General features: G+C 33.0%; 5 protein-coding genes across 5 annotated transcripts; 4 read left to right on the forward strand and 1 right to left on the reverse strand.

Moving 5' to 3' along the window:
- The first annotated feature begins 1,088 nt into the window (after positions 1 to 1,088).
- Positions 1,089 to 10,636, forward strand: LOC130464005 (uncharacterized). Its single transcript, XM_056833322.1, has 6 exons — positions 1,089 to 1,697; positions 6,309 to 6,600; positions 9,589 to 9,751; positions 9,850 to 9,903; positions 10,054 to 10,251; positions 10,343 to 10,636. The coding sequence occupies exons 2-6, from the start codon at positions 6,316 to 6,318 to the stop codon at positions 10,609 to 10,611; spliced, it is 969 nt and encodes a 322-aa protein (XP_056689300.1). The 5' UTR covers positions 1,089 to 1,697; positions 6,309 to 6,315; the 3' UTR covers positions 10,612 to 10,636.
- On the forward strand, positions 2,489 to 4,170 carry LOC130464001 (uncharacterized). The gene is made up of 2 exons (XM_056833318.1): positions 2,489 to 4,027; positions 4,153 to 4,170. The coding sequence occupies exons 1-2, from the start codon at positions 2,489 to 2,491 to the stop codon at positions 4,168 to 4,170; spliced, it is 1,557 nt and encodes a 518-aa protein (XP_056689296.1).
- Positions 4,099 to 6,167, forward strand: LOC130467951 (uncharacterized). The gene is made up of 4 exons (XM_056837207.1): positions 4,099 to 4,791; positions 4,877 to 5,194; positions 5,277 to 5,358; positions 5,450 to 6,167. The coding sequence occupies exons 1-4, from the start codon at positions 4,181 to 4,183 to the stop codon at positions 5,942 to 5,944; spliced, it is 1,506 nt and encodes a 501-aa protein (XP_056693185.1). The 5' UTR covers positions 4,099 to 4,180; the 3' UTR covers positions 5,945 to 6,167.
- A 68-nt stretch (positions 10,637 to 10,704) lies between the features above and the next one.
- LOC110801373 (uncharacterized) lies at positions 10,705 to 12,651 on the forward strand. Its single transcript, XM_056837520.1, has 5 exons — positions 10,705 to 10,948; positions 11,036 to 11,128; positions 11,218 to 11,319; positions 11,509 to 11,835; positions 11,939 to 12,651. Exons 1-5 carry the CDS (start codon positions 10,778 to 10,780, stop codon positions 12,035 to 12,037), a joined length of 792 nt encoding a protein of 263 aa, XP_056693498.1. The 5' UTR covers positions 10,705 to 10,777; the 3' UTR covers positions 12,038 to 12,651.
- Positions 12,051 to 12,482, reverse strand: LOC130464007 (uncharacterized). The gene is made up of 2 exons (XM_056833324.1): positions 12,441 to 12,482; positions 12,051 to 12,359 (listed from the first exon to the last, which is right to left on the reverse strand). Exons 1-2 carry the CDS (start codon positions 12,480 to 12,482, stop codon positions 12,051 to 12,053), a joined length of 351 nt encoding a protein of 116 aa, XP_056689302.1.
- Positions 12,652 to 17,686: the final 5,035 nt, after the last annotated feature.

Raw genomic sequence — 17,686 nt, forward strand, 5'->3', positions numbered from 1 at the left:
CTGTCACATTGTAGGAATCGAGTATATTAATTTCTTGCTGGAGATAAGGGTTGTTCAACTAAGTGGATTGCAGAGGATGCTTAGAGTTAGAAAAATAACACTTGGGTACGTACTCAAGTTGCATATTTATATTTATCCAATAAAGACCTTGATTGGTGCAACTCGAGGGCTTGTCATTGATGTATTGTTGAGCAGACTAGCTCAAGTTACTCATGTTACACAAGAGATATAGTGTGCACAAAAGTAAAAGGTAAACCTAGCTTGCTCGTGCTACTTATGTATGTGCTATTATGCATAAAATGTCAAAAAATATCAAAATCGATAAATTAAATTTTAGTATTTTACGAAAATTTTGTAATATATATGAACTTTAACTCAAATATTCTCTAAAGTTTTTAAAATATTTATGAGATAAGAAGAACTAACCAAAAGAAAAGGAATATATATATATATATATATATATATATATATATATATATATATATATATATATATATATATATATATATATATTTATATATATATATATATATATATATATATATCGAACCTGGGTCGGAGAGGCAACTCGACTTGCTTTAAATTTTCACGATGAGAGAACTCTTTCTTTAAAAGTCAAAAAGTAAAGTTTAGGCTATGAGAATTTTCATTAAAGGTCAAAAGTAAAGGACTAGCACAACAAAAATAACAAAATTAGATTGACAAAAACAAACACCAATTTTTTTTTTAAAAATATCAAAATCGAAAAATTAAATTTTAGTATTTTCCGAAACTTTTGTAATATATTTGAACTTTAACTCAAATATTGTCTAAAGTTTTTAAAATATTTATGAGATAATTAAGAAGAACTAACCAAAAGAAAATGAATATATATATATTATCAATGTTGTTGTTATGTAAATTATCTATACTTAAAGACGATATATTCTATTTCAGGATTCTATTGGATGTATTGATGGTACATATATATATATATATATATATATATATATATATATATATATATATATATATATATATATATATATATATATATATATATATATATATATATATTGAACTCTTTCATTAAAAGTCAAAAAGTAAAGTTTAGGCTATGAGAATTTCATTAAAGGTCAAAATTAAAGGACTAGGACAACAAAAATAACAAAATTAAATTGACAAAAATAAACACCAATTTTTTTTTAAAAAAATATACGCAGCAGGTGTCGAACCCAGGTTACACTGCTACAAATGGGTGTAGTTAACCAATGGGACAAAGTAAGTATTGTGATTATTTTGTAATCGTTTGAAAATTAACCTTTCGCCTATGTTCTTATTTTGACGCAAAACCTTTAATTCGTCCATCTTCTTGATTGGAACTGAACTTTCCTCTTTTGTTCATCCGCGATTCTCGTTGTTCTTGTTGGAATATTATTTTATTTTTTTTAAGCAAATTCCTTATTCTGCTGGATTTCTTAAAATCGATTTGGAATTTTTTAATTTTCAACAATTGTTCCCTCCAAAAATAATCCCGCAATATGTGGGATATAGAAACTACAATTAGGGTTTTTTTTTTCTTTTCTCTGGGATATAGAAACTACAACAAAATCGACTGGTTCCTTAGAGAGAATAACTGTTGACGATTAAAAACTTCCATCTCGATTTTGTGGACTTCGGAACTGAGTGACGGATTCGACTTGCTTGCACGAATTCAGGTATTTGCAGTAATTTCCATTATTTTTTCGTGAATTCGAGTTGGTTCCATAGCAGTGCAGTAATTTCCATTATTTTTTTCGTGAATTCGAGTTGGTTCCATAGCATTGCAGTAATTTCCATGATTTTTTCGTGAATTCCAGTTTGAACTAAAATCGACTGGTTCCTTAGCAGTGCGTTAATATCCATTATTTTTTCGTGTATTCGAGTTGGAACTAATGCAATTGATGTAATCTTCCATTAATTTTACGTATTCTTTGTGTTAATTTGTGAATTCGAGTTGGAATTATTGCAATTGATTATGCTTTGAATTCGAGTTGTAATTTTTGCAATTGATTATTTGTGAAATTAATTTTACTGGACTTTGTGTTGATTTGTTAATGGAATTAGAAACTGTGACCAGGAATGAACTCAAACATACCCATTGGATTTTTTTAAAAAAAACTAAAGTTTACTTAGAACTATACTATAATAATCAGTCAGATGATTTTGGGTATTACTGTATCAGTGAAGATTTTCTGGTGTTTATGATTTGATGCATAATAAGGTTGAATTATCTAGTATGTTGTTGATATTCTTGCTAAGATGTTTTTTTAATTTATCAAACTAAGCTTATAATGTCTTAGTTGTTTGTTGAGATGTTTTTTTTCATGATATTTGGTTCTCGGTTGATTTTAAATTGCTACTTGGTTGATCACATGTAGTGTGTTGTATATATGATTTCCACTTATGAGCTATAATTACCTTATTTTTCTTGTTTTTTATTTATTCTATGATAATTAAATAGGACATTATGGAGTCAAAGAGTCGTGAGTGGATGCAGTGCAAAAAAAATGACCCTAGGTATAAGATTGGTGTGAAACAATTTATAGAATTTGCTTTTTCACAAAAAAATGTCAAAGATGTGGTGCCTTGTCCATGTGTGAAATGCAACAACGAAAGGAGAAAATGTAGAGATGAAATAGAGTTGGATTTGCTTAAATTTGGAATTGTTAAGAGTTATACACGCTGGTTGCGGCATGGGGAAAGCATCATTGATCAGACAACTCATAACAATATCATAAACGAGTCAAATGAATTCCAGGAGCATGAGCATGATGAAATGTTAGATATGCTACATGAGGCATTTGGAGTACCGATAGAAAATTATGTTGAGGGAGAGAGAAATAAAGTGAGTGAAGGTGGAGATCCTAAAGATGCAGCAGAAGCTTTTTACAAATTGATGGGTGATCTTGAGTTGGAGCTATATCCTGGGTGTAAGCAATTCTCTAAGTTGTCCTTCTTAGTTAAGTTATTTCACATAAAGTGCTTAACTGGAATATCCGACAAAAGTTTGGAAATGGTTCTTAACCTATTCAAAGAAGCATTACCTAAGGATAACACTTTGCCGGAATCTTATTATGAAGCTGAAAAGATCATAAAGAACTTGTCGCTTAAGTCCATTAAGATTGACGCATGTCCTAATAACTGCATCTTATTTTGGAAGGAGCATGCCGATGCAAATGAATGTGTAAAGTGTCATTCTTCTAGATGGAAAAAGAATGAACCAAGTAGCGAATCTTCTACCTCACAATCTAAGCCTAAGAAGATTCCTAGCAAGACAATGCGTTATTTTCCGTTGATCCCTAGGCTTCAAAGAATTTTCATGTCAACCAAAACCGCTGCAAGTATGAGATGGCATAGCGATGAACGTGTTGATGATCCTGATGGAGTAATGAGACATCCAGCGGACTCCAAAGCTTGGAAATCGTTTGATGAACAATATCCAACATTTGCCTCCGAGCCTCGAAATGTTCGCTTCGGTTTAGCAAGTGATGGGTTTAGCCCCTTTAGAAATGGACATATTCCCCACAGTACATGGCCGGTAGTTCTTATCCCGTATAATTTGCCTCCATGGCTTTGCATGAAGCAACAATCTTTCATTCTCTCTATGCTTATCCCAGGTCCTAAGGGGCCCAAAGATAAAATTGATGTTTACTTGCAACCTCTAATAGAGGAGTTGAAGTTGCTTTGGGAAGTTGGTGTTGAAACATACGATGCCTCAAAAAAAGAGAATTTTAGAATGTTTGCTTCTTTGCTGTGGACTATAAGTGATTATCCTGCATATGGTGATCTATCTGGTTGGAGTACTGGCGGAGCTGTTGGTTGTCCTTCTTGTAACAGTGATACTTGTTCTAGGTGGTTGTCAAATGGGGGAAAACATTGTTATATGGGTCATCGTAGATTTTTACCTATGAGTCATATGTGGAGGTATGATGGAAGTACTTTTGATGGGAAGCAAGAGTTGAGACCAAAACCTAAGCAGTTATCTGGTGAGGAACTGCTACAACAGGTTAATGATGAACAAGCTTCTTCAAAACATACTTCAAAAAAGAGGCGACGCACAAAGAAGAAGCAAAAGGCAACAAAATTATGGCGAAAGAAAAGCATTTTCTTTGAATTGCCATATTGGAGTAGTCTTTTGATACGCCATAATTTGGATGTGATGCACATTGAAAAAAACGTATGTGAAACTTTACTTGGGACATTGCTAGATATTGAAGGGAAAAGTAAGGATAATATGAAAGCACGTTTAGATTTGGAGGAAATGAACATTAGAAAGTCATTGCATCCTATAAGAGATCCTAATAATCCAACAGAGATCCCAAAAGAGTTCCCACCAGCTCCTTTTACCTTATCTTTGGAGCAAAAGAGGAATCTGTGTAACTTTTTGACTAGTGTGAAATTTCCGGATGGGTATGCTTCGAATATTTCACGAAATTCCTCACTTAAAGAGCGTAAACTCTCTGGGTTGAAAATTCACGATTATCATGTTATCTTGGAGCATCTATTGCCTCTTGCCATACGTGACTTGCCCGTATCATTGTCCGCTCCACTTATTAAGTTGAGCGAATTTTTTAGAGAGTTATGCTCTAAAGCATTGAAGATTGACGAGTTAGAGAAACTCGAAGAGCAAATTGGTGTTACCCTTTGTGAGTTGGAACGAATTTTCCCACCATCATTTTTTGTGATTATGATGCACTTACCCGTACACCTTGCAAGTGAGGCTTTGATTGCCGGGCCAGTTCAGTATCGATGGATGTACCCTATTGAAAGGTATGCGAAGTTATGTTATTTGGTATTTTTTTTTTTTTGGTTGATAATAGTAAAATACTTACTAGTGTTTCTACGTACTTAACAGATATCTTAGCAAACTAAAAGGGTATGTACGCAATAAAGGTCACCCGGAGGGATCAATGGAAGAAGGTTATCTTTTAGAGGAGTGCTTGACATTTTGTTCAAGATATATGGATGATGTAGAAACAAAATTCAACAAGCAAGATAGAATTTATGATGATGATGGTGATGATGATATTAGTTCAACTGACTGCCTTCCTATATTCGGGATAAGAGGTAGAGCATTTGGGAAGGAAAATCCTCGTTTACTTAGTACAAAGGAATGGGAAGAAATTCACTATTATGTGTTGAACAATTGTGAAGAAGTGCAACCATTCATCGAGTAAGTTTGTAGTTTGTGTTCCATTCTATATACTCTCCGTTTTATGGTAAAATTGTATAACTTTTTCGAAATATTATCATAGTGAGTACAATCGCGATGCGACAAATGCCACGGGGATGGTTTCTTCACGTAAAAGAAAATTCATTCAATGGTTTAGAGATCAAGTAAGAATTTTAAAATAACGAAATCCTTTTTTAATAGTTTCTTTTTATAATTGTAGCAATCCTCTAAAACCTATATTTTGTTTATTTATAGGTCACAACATTGTCTAAGAGAAAACATCCAAGTGCTACCAATAATTTAATATCATTAGCACAAGGTCCAGATCGTGCGGTGGTGTCTGTCAATGGATACATGGTTAATGGGTCGATGTATCGCACTAAGAACAGTGAAAGGGAGAGAGAAACACAAAATAGCGGCGTTGTTGTGAAGGGAGAAAGTGGAGCTTCAAATCTAGAATATTACGGCCTTTTGCAAGAAATCATAGAAGTTCAATATATTGGAGGAAATCGGGTCATTTTGTTCAAATGCGATTGGTGGGATGTTCATACCCAAGGCCAAGGGATCATTACAGATTCTTTTGAGTTTGTAAGCGTCAATACCTCAAAAGTGTTGGCTAATGATCCTTACATTTTAGCTTCTCAAGCTCAACAAGTGTTTTATGTCGATGATGTTGTGAAGCCCAATTGGAAGGTTGTAGTTAAGACTACACCAAGAAACTCCTATGATGTCCCGGAGCTAAATGAATAGAACGAAGCTGATTATATGCTCGATAAATATTTTCCTATTACTCATTTTCATTGTTATGTTATAAATTATGAACTTCAATTGTGTTTCAATTTAAGCTTTCTACATTGAATATATTTGTGTTAGTAAATTGCTCTTTTGTCTTGCCTTTTACCACGCCGTTTACGTTAAGAGTGACTGATTAGATTGTTTGATGAATTTGTTTGCCAACTTCTCTTGCCACCATAATAAAATTCTTCACGTGTTTGATAAGATGCAGTCTTCTGCCTACATTTTCATTAATGCAGACACAATGTTATGATTTTATTTTAAATTTGATGTATAATAATTGTATTCATTCTAACAACATCTTTTTTTTTTCTCTTAGCACTAAAATGTCCAGATTTGGAGGGAAGACGCCTTCTAATCATGATGATACGACTCCAAATGATTATGAACAACAAAGACTCAGGCATATTAAATCTAACAAGCTGAAAATGCAAACTTTAGGTATAAAGCGCATTGCTGCTTGTGTGACAAGTTTGGTGGATAGCTCAAAACCTCAGAAAAGACGACAAAAATGTAATTTTACACTTGAGAAAGATGGTGACTATGTGCCTGACGAGGATGAGGAAGATGAGCGTGAGGATCAAACTCAAATTATGACTACAAATAAAAAGGTACGTTCTACTTCCGTGTTTCATCTTGTTCACTGCCCATCCATTATGTTCCTCTCCTTCTTTTGTCTTTATTTTTTTGTCTTTTCTTTATTTGATGCTTTCTTTCTCTCCATCTACTCTTTTGGTTATAACTTGCCTGTAGTCTCCTGTCGAATGCTATTATATTTCTTTCTTCTCAGTTGTTGATGTTTATTTTATATTTCTAGCCTAGAATTATCTTGAGTGCTATTCCTTGCTTATGTTTTATGCGCCTGGAAGTTGACTGTTAGTTTGGTTTTTGGTTTTGGGAAGCTGACTGTTAGTTTGGTTTTGGAAAGCTGAGTGTGAGTTTGGCTTTGGGAAGTTGACTGTTAGTTTGCTATTGCTTGCTTGCTTCTGTTACATGCGCCTCGAAGTTTAGTGTTGTTTTCCTGTTCTAAGTTGGTTTGTCTTGGTCTAATGGGATGCCTCTTGTTCAGTTGAGTAAAAGGAGGTTTATGTTGGACTTGCAGAACCCTGCACAAGCTGTTGTGTTGATGTTCCTGATCTTCTCATTTCTGTTTGCTGCTCTAATTTTGTTTTTAGAAATTAGAATATTGAACTGGGGGGAAAAACGGGGCATGCGTCTTAACTACCAAAATAAGTAAACCAGGAGATATAAGCAAACCGGGAGTCTAAATGATTTTTAGTATGTTCAGTTTAATTACCTAATTCACTTACCCTTCCCTGTGAACTGATACACTTATTTTGACAAAATTATTTCATTCATCTAATCTTTATAGCTGAAAGATGATTGCATAAAAGAGCTAAAGGCTTTTGATGATACAAAGATGGGAGTGAAAGGGGTAGTAGCTTCAGGTTTGTAAATTGTTCCTAAAATTTTCATTCGTCCATCTGACGAGCTTTTAGAAGAACTGAGGACTCCATGTTGTCAATCTCCAAGTTCATGTGATAAATATCGAAGGATCTGTTTTCATATTTCCATCATTATCGGTTTATTAGTAGTGCACAACAATGCCATTAAGTTTCTGCAACTTGTTAACTCAAGCACTCATTGCCATCATTTCTTTTAGTCTTTAAATTTATATTACTAGACAAGGTTCACTAAATTTATCCTAAACTTGCAGCTCTTAGTTATGAGCAACTGTCAGAAGCTCAGAAATTCCAATTCTGCACTATTTGCCTCATATACTTGATCACAGTAGCTAGAATACAGTTTGGAAGTTGCTAAAGGATGAAAATCCAAATTAAACATAAAAAATTTGCCTCTGAATCCAGCTCAGTGTCTACTCAGACTCGCAGGCCACACCACAAATCATGCTCAACCGAATTTAAGAACAGAATTTCGGGAGGAAGAGCTAAAGCAGAATAAAAGACTTCAACATACACCAGGGAATATAAGAGGAAATTCAACTGAATTCTCTTATCATGTTCTGGGCCATTTCTGACCTGTCAAGCCTTGCAACCTCTGTCTTTAGAGTTCAGACCCATCAGCCCCTAACTTGCAGTATTCTGTTCATTTCTGTAATGTTCAACTGAACATTGGACCAGCAATATTATCTCAACTGAGAGCTAGTAAAAGTCTTCCACACAATGTCAGACCCATGACAGTTTAGCAAGAGACTTTTAGAATTAAGATCTGATAGTTCACTCCCTTTTCTTAAGTTGGTATAGCCTTAAAGTTCAAAGTGAAAGAGAGAACAAATCAACATTCAGATTACTAGGAGGGAAACAACAGGTCAGAGTCACTCATAAGAAGTCAGTGTCAACATGTACAATAATGTAAAAATATCAAAATTGAAATTATCATCAAAGCTCATAAGTAGTCAGTTTTTCTAAACACTGACATGGCAAATAATCATAAGACTGATTGAGTCGGTTTGCGTAGCAATTCCAGATTCTTTGTTGCAAACTGAACAACTTGCCTTGTTCAGTTTCAGCAAGCTGTGGTGTGGTAAGATTAACTGTGGTCTATTGCAGCAAGTTGAACATAAACTTGTTTTGCTATGATTACAGATTTGAAAACCATCCAGAAGTTATTGTTGAACCTGCAAGAGATGATGTTGTTCAGGTTGCTAATTCTATGAAGCTATTTTTTCCTTTTTGTTTCCTGCTGCATGAAATTGTTTGAGGCTTTATGATTGATCAAGTTTCTCCGGCTGCTTGCTGGTCAACTTATAGTAGTTTGTCCTGAAAATAGCATCTGAACTTGTGATTGCTGTCATGTTCAAAACAGATGTAATCTCTCACCAATTGCTTTTCTTATAACTTTAAGGTATTGGGGCCTTTTCTACAACAGATAGTGGTTCTCTGCTCAATGACCGCATAGTTGTTTAACGCGAACCAAATAGTTCTTTGCCGAGTTGATTAAGAAAAAACTTCCAAGCACTTTCAGCTGTTGGGTCAAGTCTCTTGTTAATTTGTCTTATTGTGTTGTGACTCCCATTAACCAGTAAAATGAAGTAAAGTTGTGTATTTGATGAAAGTAGCCGAATTACCAAATTATACTAAAAAAGATGGGACTTTGCCACATTGGTATAAGAAAATCTTCAGTGGCTTTTTGGTAACTGAATAAGTATGCTGTCAAATAAACTTGAATTTTAGCCAGAATAGTATCCATTCAATATTCTTAATTCTTCTATGCTATTATTTTCTGTCATTAGTTGTAACATTAACCTCATTGCTTAAGGACCCTGTTACAATTAGGGAATTGTGGCCTGGTGCAGTTAGTGAGAGACAACTATACCTAGGAATAAGTAGGAATTCTACATAATTGCACGCGCCTCATCATCTTTCTTTTTCCTGGAAAATCTGGTTATTTAACGCAGTGCATTTTTATATTATAATTGACATCACTTTTATTTTTATACAATGTGGTACAAGAATTACAAGCCATAGACTGCAGTACTACAAAGAGTGAAAGAGCTATTCAAACATCATCACAAATTACGATCAGAGGATGAACCTCGGATGATGAACCAACTTACTTTTTATTTGATTTTTTTTCAGGTTAAAAATAATGAGATCAAAGGAGGAGGGAAAAAAAACAAATTTATTGCACCGATGTCAGTTGCCAAGTTATTAAGATCAAGACTGAACAAGGAAAAACAAGCAGCACATGGAACAAAAGAAGTGGGAACAATTAAAGAAACCCTCTCAACTTTACAAGAAGGTTTATTTATTTGCTCAGTAGAGTTTGAATGTTATTTCGTATATGATTAAAGTACACATTTATTAGAAATTGACGAATCTTTAATTCACGTTTGCTAGACCTTCAACGACAAAAGACGTTAAAGGATAGGCAAAGCAATAATCTCCATAGAGGTATAAGTTATTCTTTTTATTTGGTAAATAAGCATTATATTAATAATTGCAGCACATTCCCCCTACCCCACCCCCACCTATCAGGTAAAATATTTTATTTCATAACATGTATTAAATCTACATATTCTGATACTTAACATGAAAATACAGTTGATTTAGAGCATGATGAGAGGCAACTTGTTGAGAACAATGATAATAATGCTTTAGAAGATCAAGAAGGCGGTAAGGATCTAGACGAGACAAGAAACTATGGTTTAGAAAATCAAGAAAATAATATCATTTCAAACACGTTGAGAAATCATGACGAGGAGACACTTGCTGACAAGGAGGGGGGAGAGGATAATTCTGGTATGACTTATTTTATACTCTCTAATTTAATATTCTTTCTTCTTTGCAATGGTATTTAGTCAGGTTTAAACTATATATACATGTATTACAGCAAACAAGAAAAAGAAGAAAACATACAAGACCGTCACTCCTAGAGGCCCTACAAGAAATCTTCAAATGGCAAGAATGAGACCCGGTGAGAAGAAAAAAGTGGATTTCAACATAAAAGGCCAACCTATTGGTGTGAATAGAGCTTGTCTTGCAAGTTATTGTGGCTCCCTTGTTAGAGATCCTCTTAATGCCCCACTTCAAAAGTTGAAAGTATTTTCAGAAATTCCAGAAGAGAATAAGGAGAAGATGTGGGATCTTGTTCTGGTATAAGTTTTTCTTGTTTAGTAATAAATATTTTTCATATACTTTTCGTGCCGTATTTGTTTTTACTAAGAGTTGTACTTTTGTTTGCAAGGAAAAAATCGATATTGGACTTGAGGATGATCAAGATGAAGGGGAACGTGAAAAAATAAAAAAAGAAAGGAAAACATACATCATGGGGTCTTTGAATAAAAAATACAGGAATTATCGTGCAAGACTGAAAGCTGATTATTATGATATTGAGAGCACAGACGAGGAGAAGCTTAAAGAAGAAAATAGGCCACCAAATGTTGACAAAGATGACTGGGAATGGCTTGTTGAGTACTTTGGATCAGACGAGTTTAAGGTAATTACGTATAATATTAATCTTTTTCCGTATATCCCTCCCCGATCTTTCTACTTCTCATTTTCCAATTATATTTACATAATATAGGGTAAAAGTACAAGAAATACCAAAAATCGATCTTACCAAGATGCCGGACACACTTCTGGTACAAAGAGTTTTGCTCAAAAAGTTGAAGACATGGTAATACTCTCTGCTTGCTATGATTTTTGTATTAATAAAAAAAGAGTAAAATATCAATTTGCTAATCTATTTTTCGTTTGTAAAACTAGTTCGAACGTGACAAAGTAATGCCGACCATGCTGAAATTGTACGAAGAAACTCATTCAAAAAATGATAAGACACCGGTTACTGAAGTGGCAAAAGAAACAATGGTAAGAAATGAATGCTTGATATATATACTAATTGCTAATTGTTAATGCATTTTAATTTTCCCATCAACACTTCTGTTAGTTACATAAGCCAATGTTAGAACTTGAAAAATAAAGGCTTCTATGAAACAATGTGTAGTGGTTATGTGTTTCTCAATCTTTTAGTAATGTTTAACGATTTTTTTTGCGCAGTCAAAAATGAAAGAGCTTTTAGCGCAACGTGAGGCGGGAGAAATAAAGATGACAGATGAAGAAATCTATGCAAAAGTTAAACCCATTGGTAAACGCGGTCGTGATCGTGGCAAGGGAGTAAGCCCCTCTATTACATCATTATATGGGTCATTCAGTGAAGGAGAAAAACTGCGAAAAGAAGCTAATGAGGCAAAGATTGAGGCAAAGGAGGCCAATGAGAAAAATGAAGCACTTACTAAAGAGATGAAAGTGATGAAAAAAAATATGGAACTTATGAAAGGGTTCATGGGAAAAATATTTGATCGTTTGGGTTTTGATATGGATGAGGTAATTTGTTAATTAAAACCATTATATGCTAGTAGTATATTTAGTTTTTTCTTAATTTTTTTTAATTATTAATATATATTACATTATAATTCTATAATGGCAGTTGTATGCGGAAGGGGATGGGGATGGGGATGGGGATGGGGATGAGGATGAGGTTGAGGATGAGGATGTGGACGAAGAGCATGGTGAGGTGTTACGCTGATCTGTTGCTGCTGTTACGTTGATTTGCTTTTGTTGTTACGCTGTAAACTGCTGTTGCTGTAAGTGCTGTTGCTGTTGCTATTGCTGTAAGTGCTGCTGCTGTTGCTGTTGCTGTAAGTGTTGTTGCTGTTGCTGTAACTGTTGTTTCTGTTGCTGTCGTTGTTGCTATTGCTGTTGCTGTAACTGCTGTAAGTTGTTGCTGCTGCTACTGTTGCTGTAAGCTGCTGTAAGCTGCTGCTGTTGTTGCTGTAAGCTGCTGCTGTATGCTGCTGTCTTGCTGCTGCTGTTGTTGCTGTAAGCTGCTGCTGTATGCTGCTGTCTTGCTGCTATTTTTCCGTTTTGTTAGACTTTTGGTTTGACTTTTCAGTGACTATTTTTATGCACCAATCTAGGGAAATTTAAACCGTCAGGAGTGATAGTAATATCCGAATATACCAATCAGACATCTTCTAAGACATGTTATTTTTGTGGTTTTTGTTTGTTTTGGGCTTGCTCGTTGTTGCAAGCTCTAAGGTGTTTTTTTGTTTGAGATTGGACAACAATTGATGTTTTTATTGTTAATAATATTATTGAAGTTGATAAATATTCGATTCTTATGAAATTTGGTGGTTACTTTTGTTATTTTATCAATACACTAGCTTTATTTTCGCTACCTCTAAATACCTTTTATGACAATATAAAATTGCATCTAAATATCATTATTTTAAAAACAAGATGTTACCTCTAATTATATATAAAGGCATAATTAAATGGTTGCCCCTAAATATACGTCGTTTTAGAAACAACCGTTTATACTGCCTCTAATTATATTTCGAGGCAAAACCATATGGCTGCCCCTAAATGTATAGTGTCTTTAGAATCAACTTTTACTATTGCCTCTAAATATATTTTGATGCAAGGATATATGTAGCCTCTAATTGTATTTTGTGACAAGAATATACAGATGCCTCTAATTATATTTCGAGGCAATAATACGTGGTTGCTTCTAATTATATTTTGAGGCAAAGATATATTGTTGCCTCTAATTATATTTTGAGGCAAGTATAAATGGATGCCTCTAATTATATTTTGAGGCAATAATATGGAGTTGCCTCTAATTATATTTTGAGGCAAGGATATATGGTTGCCTCTAAATATATGGGATTTTAGAAGCAACACATTGTGTTGCCTCAAAAGGGGCCTTTAGAGGCAACCAATAATTAGCGACGGACTTATTAGAGGCATCCACTTTTTTGCTTCAAAAACCCATTAGAGGCTAAATCCCTATTTTTAGAGGCAATTATGACTTGCCCCTGTATCCGATTTTTCTAGTAGTGGTCGTGATTCGCACATTGGCCCCCGTACTTAGGTATTCCAAGTATGTATAAGATAAGGGTGGCCACCCATCCCTTGAGGACTTTGTGAAGTGTATTGAATGCGAATCATGTGAACTTATATGTTGGGAATTCATGTTTGATGTGTAGACAAGCATGTGATTATTATTATTGAATCTATGTGAACGAGCATGTTATGAATTGAATTATGCTTTATAGATTCTGTTGAACTATCATGTTATGGACTTTTATAATCGTTGAATTATGTCAAGCATGTTGTTCAAATTGTATACCACGTGACACCCTCTTAAAAATTCCTTTTATTTTAAGGAAAAATTGTGGAAAAGACCTTCTACAATACATTTTTTGTTAAAAAAAACTTTAAACTTTTTTTTGTGAAAAATCACCTTATATATTAATATTATTACATGATTCCGACCAAAAAGCCAAGTTTTCGGGAAATAAATTTTAAAAGGTATTTCCTCACAAATTTGCGTTTTTAAAATAATGAAATCTTTCACAACCTTCTCTAGATTTATAACTGAACGTTCTTTAACATTTTTTAAATCTCGATTCATCAAAAATCCACAACTTAGTAAATTGTCCTTTCAATTTCTATATAAACATCCAATTATTTAATCTACTAAAAATAATACTCGTGCATCGAACTAGCCTAAAACTAGTTAGTACGTATCTAATTTCTAATAATAATAATAATAATAATAATGTAATACATAGTATTTTTGATAAATTTTTTTACTAAACTAGTTTATTTTTTTTTATTTTTTTTGGAAAGGAAAGATACAGTAAAAGTTAGGATAGTCTTCTCTCAAGAATATATCCTAACTTATCTAAAGATATAAAATAAGAAAATTTACTATCTACGTATGGATCAATTTCTAGGTGCGTCTGTGACCTAAGGCGGCAACATAATCTGTTGCACAATTAGCTTCCCTGTAAACGTGGCGGGAATAAATATTGTCGAAATGATTCAGTAGTTGTTTGACATCATTCATTAATACCTGTATCTTCCACGGGCATTGCGTTTTTCCTTGCAAAATATTTATGATTAATAAATTATCCCCCACAATGAAAATATGTCGTATGTTATTTTCGATGGCTAATAGAAGACCATTACGAAGAGCTATTGCTTCAGCAAGAAGTGGAGAGGAGGTTCCAAGATTGTAGGTTACTAAACTAGTTTATTATAGATGCAAAATATATGTGAAGAAGATTTAAATCATCTAGAGGATAAATAAGAAAACATACGGAGTATGTTGAAACATGATACGGAGGAGTACTATTTATAGGTATTTTTGAAAAGATATTGGCAACTTATTTTTTTTAGTTGAAATGTTTTTTTCCCCTAAATAAGTAAATAACTTACAATCTATCTATATATCTATATAATATACTAAAAGAGAGGAAATCAATGTGATGATAACAAATGTCACTCCATGATTCGCCTCTCTTTTAATATAAAAAATAATTAAAAATATTAGTCAAAATTTGTTTGTTTTATTTAAGGAAAAATATGCACAAAGAAAATATTATTGATTGGCATTATAAATCTTTAGATTGTGTTGATAATAAACATCTTAAAATATAACATAAAAATATAACTTACTAAGATTTTCATTTTTAAAGATTCTTATAATTACGTATAAATAGTTTAATACACAATACGTTATTTTCCCCTCAAACTCCAAATCTATTACATGGTGCTGACAAGTGTTGTTTTTTATTTGATTATCTTATAATATAAAAAATTATACTAAAAGAGTGGAAATCAATGTAGTGATGACAAATATCACTCATTGATTCACCTCTCCTTTAATATAAACTAGTTTTTAGGTCCGGGCGATGCTCCGGGTTACTGCATTAGTAACATTTATATTATTCTTACTTTGTATTTGAAAATATTATTAATCAGTTCCTTTTTATTACATTTATTAGTATATTTTTTTTTACAATGATGGCATACAATGTGTTATAGCTCAATGGTATTTAAACGTGAGGTCGTGGGTTCGAGTCTTACACATGCTACATTTTTAAATATATGAAGTTTACGTGAAAAGAAATAATCACAAACAGAGCGTCACGTGGCACATAAACTTGTTCGGAAACGCCTTTTAATATATAGTATAGATAATTAAACTTAACAATAATTTATAACAACAAATATTTTACAGCCGTATAATCTCACGCAAATAGTATATTCCGAAAATACGGGCCGAGAATCGTAATATCAAATGGTTCATTGTTTTTTACCAAATATAATATGCATAACTAACACTTACTAAAGGTTCTACCACGTTAGTTATGAATATATAAAAAATTTACTAAAAACTTTCCTATTATAATTTTTGCTTATTTACTTAATTATTCTAATCAAACAAAAGAATTGTCAAATACTCTAGAATAGAGTTTTAAAATTCAAAACTGTCTTACAAAAAAAAAAGTTGAGGCTAGGGGTGGGTTTGAGGCGGGTGTGGATACACGGGGGAGGGTGATGAAGAGGGGATGCATTTTATTTTGCACCTCTCAAAACGGGGATTGGAAGGGATGAAAATCATTCCTATCATTGATGGAGGGGGTATGGATGAGAATAATAGACGGGTGCGGATGTGCAGGCTAAAAGTTGATTATTTATCGAATATAGGGATGTTAAATTGTTAAATTGGGACAAAGCCAATAACTAACTTTATAAGGGTTAAGAATTTAAAATCGGTAATGGGATTAAACGGTTTATGGTTTGTAAACGATTCGAATCAAACGAGTTACGGGTTGTAAATGGTTCGATTAAGCGGGTTACGGGTTAAAACAGTTCGGGTTGTCAATGGGTTTTCCTCGGGTTCAACGGTTCGGATTTAAGCGGATTGGGTTATTAACGGGTTTCAGATCCATTCCGTTCTGGTTGTTGCTGGAATGGTTTGTTATCGGGTTTCAAATCTAATTGGGTTAATATTTTTCGGTCGGTTCGGGTTGAATATAATCGGATCTGGTTTTGGGTTCCAGCTCGCGAGTTATTAACGGTTTGGGTTCTAAACGATCGAACCAACCCGACGGGTTCAACGGTTCAGGTTTAGAATTGACATCTCTCATAGTATAGGATGATAACTATACCTAATATGAAATCATGGGTAATGCGTGAAAAAGAATAAAATAATCTACGTATTTTTCTATACATGTTTCTTTTTTCTAAATTAAATTAACTTTGCACTTAAAGTTAAAATATATAAACCGTGCATCGCACGGGTCCTATACTAATTTCTTTTCTAAACTTTTATCTTCCAGAATTTTATTTTTAAGAATTTGTTCCGTCCAAAAATATAAATCAAAAGGGGTAGATTTCGTTCAATGAAAACACTAGCGTTTTTCATTTTACCTTCTTCTTACTTGCACACTTACCGAGTTACCGACTACATTGCATAGAATTACTCGTAGATGTGCAAGGAGCTTTGTATTAAAAAATAATTGATGTAAATAATTATCTCCGTTCTATGTGTTTAGTGAATTGAACTTTTCTTCCTATATTTATTGTGTTGTCTAGTTTTAAAACCAACAAGACAAATACATTGAACATATTTTCCAACCTGAGTATGTATTTACTAGGAGTATATACTACTCCGTAAAAAATACATGAGGAATGACACGTGTCACGTCTTGGTGAGTCCTTAGTATTTTTTTAAAAAAAAAAAAATTTAAGAATCTTTTAAAATATTCGATTTTCTGATTTTTTTTTCTTATCCTTTCCTTTAATTTAATATAATAAAAGTATATATATGAAAAAATAAATTATGATTTCATGTATTATGATAAGGATAAAAAAAATATTATCACAGTTTTTTTTTGATATTACTGTTTCTATAATATACGTAGTAAGCTATTAAGGAAACTCCGTAAAGAAAAATAGCAAAATATTTTTTTGATTTTCATATAAAATTTTCAAAAAAATGTATTACACTCTTAACCTACAAAAGTTAATAAATAAATAAATAAATAACACTGAAATGTATTATTATACGACAATACCCAAACAATGTAAAACAAGTGTTAAAAAGTGGGTCAAACAAAATTACTTATAAACCTGAAATCATGTTATATACCCAATTCAGAAAATAGAGTAGTATAACTGATATGGTTATCAAATCAATACCATATCCAAAATTTTGGATAGATCGAGGGCACGGGTATGGTTACGGCTATGGATACTATTCAAATTCCAAAAGAAAATGATATCTTCTTTATATTTTTCCAACTTAAGTATTTTTATTGAAAAGCTAAACTCCTGAAATCGCACTAATCACTTTACAATCCAAATCTAATATATATAT

This window comes from Spinacia oleracea, chromosome 1, assembly GCF_020520425.1.
Source record: "Spinacia oleracea cultivar Varoflay chromosome 1, BTI_SOV_V1, whole genome shotgun sequence".
In the NCBI taxonomy this organism is placed as follows: domain Eukaryota; kingdom Viridiplantae; phylum Streptophyta; class Magnoliopsida; order Caryophyllales; family Amaranthaceae; genus Spinacia; species Spinacia oleracea.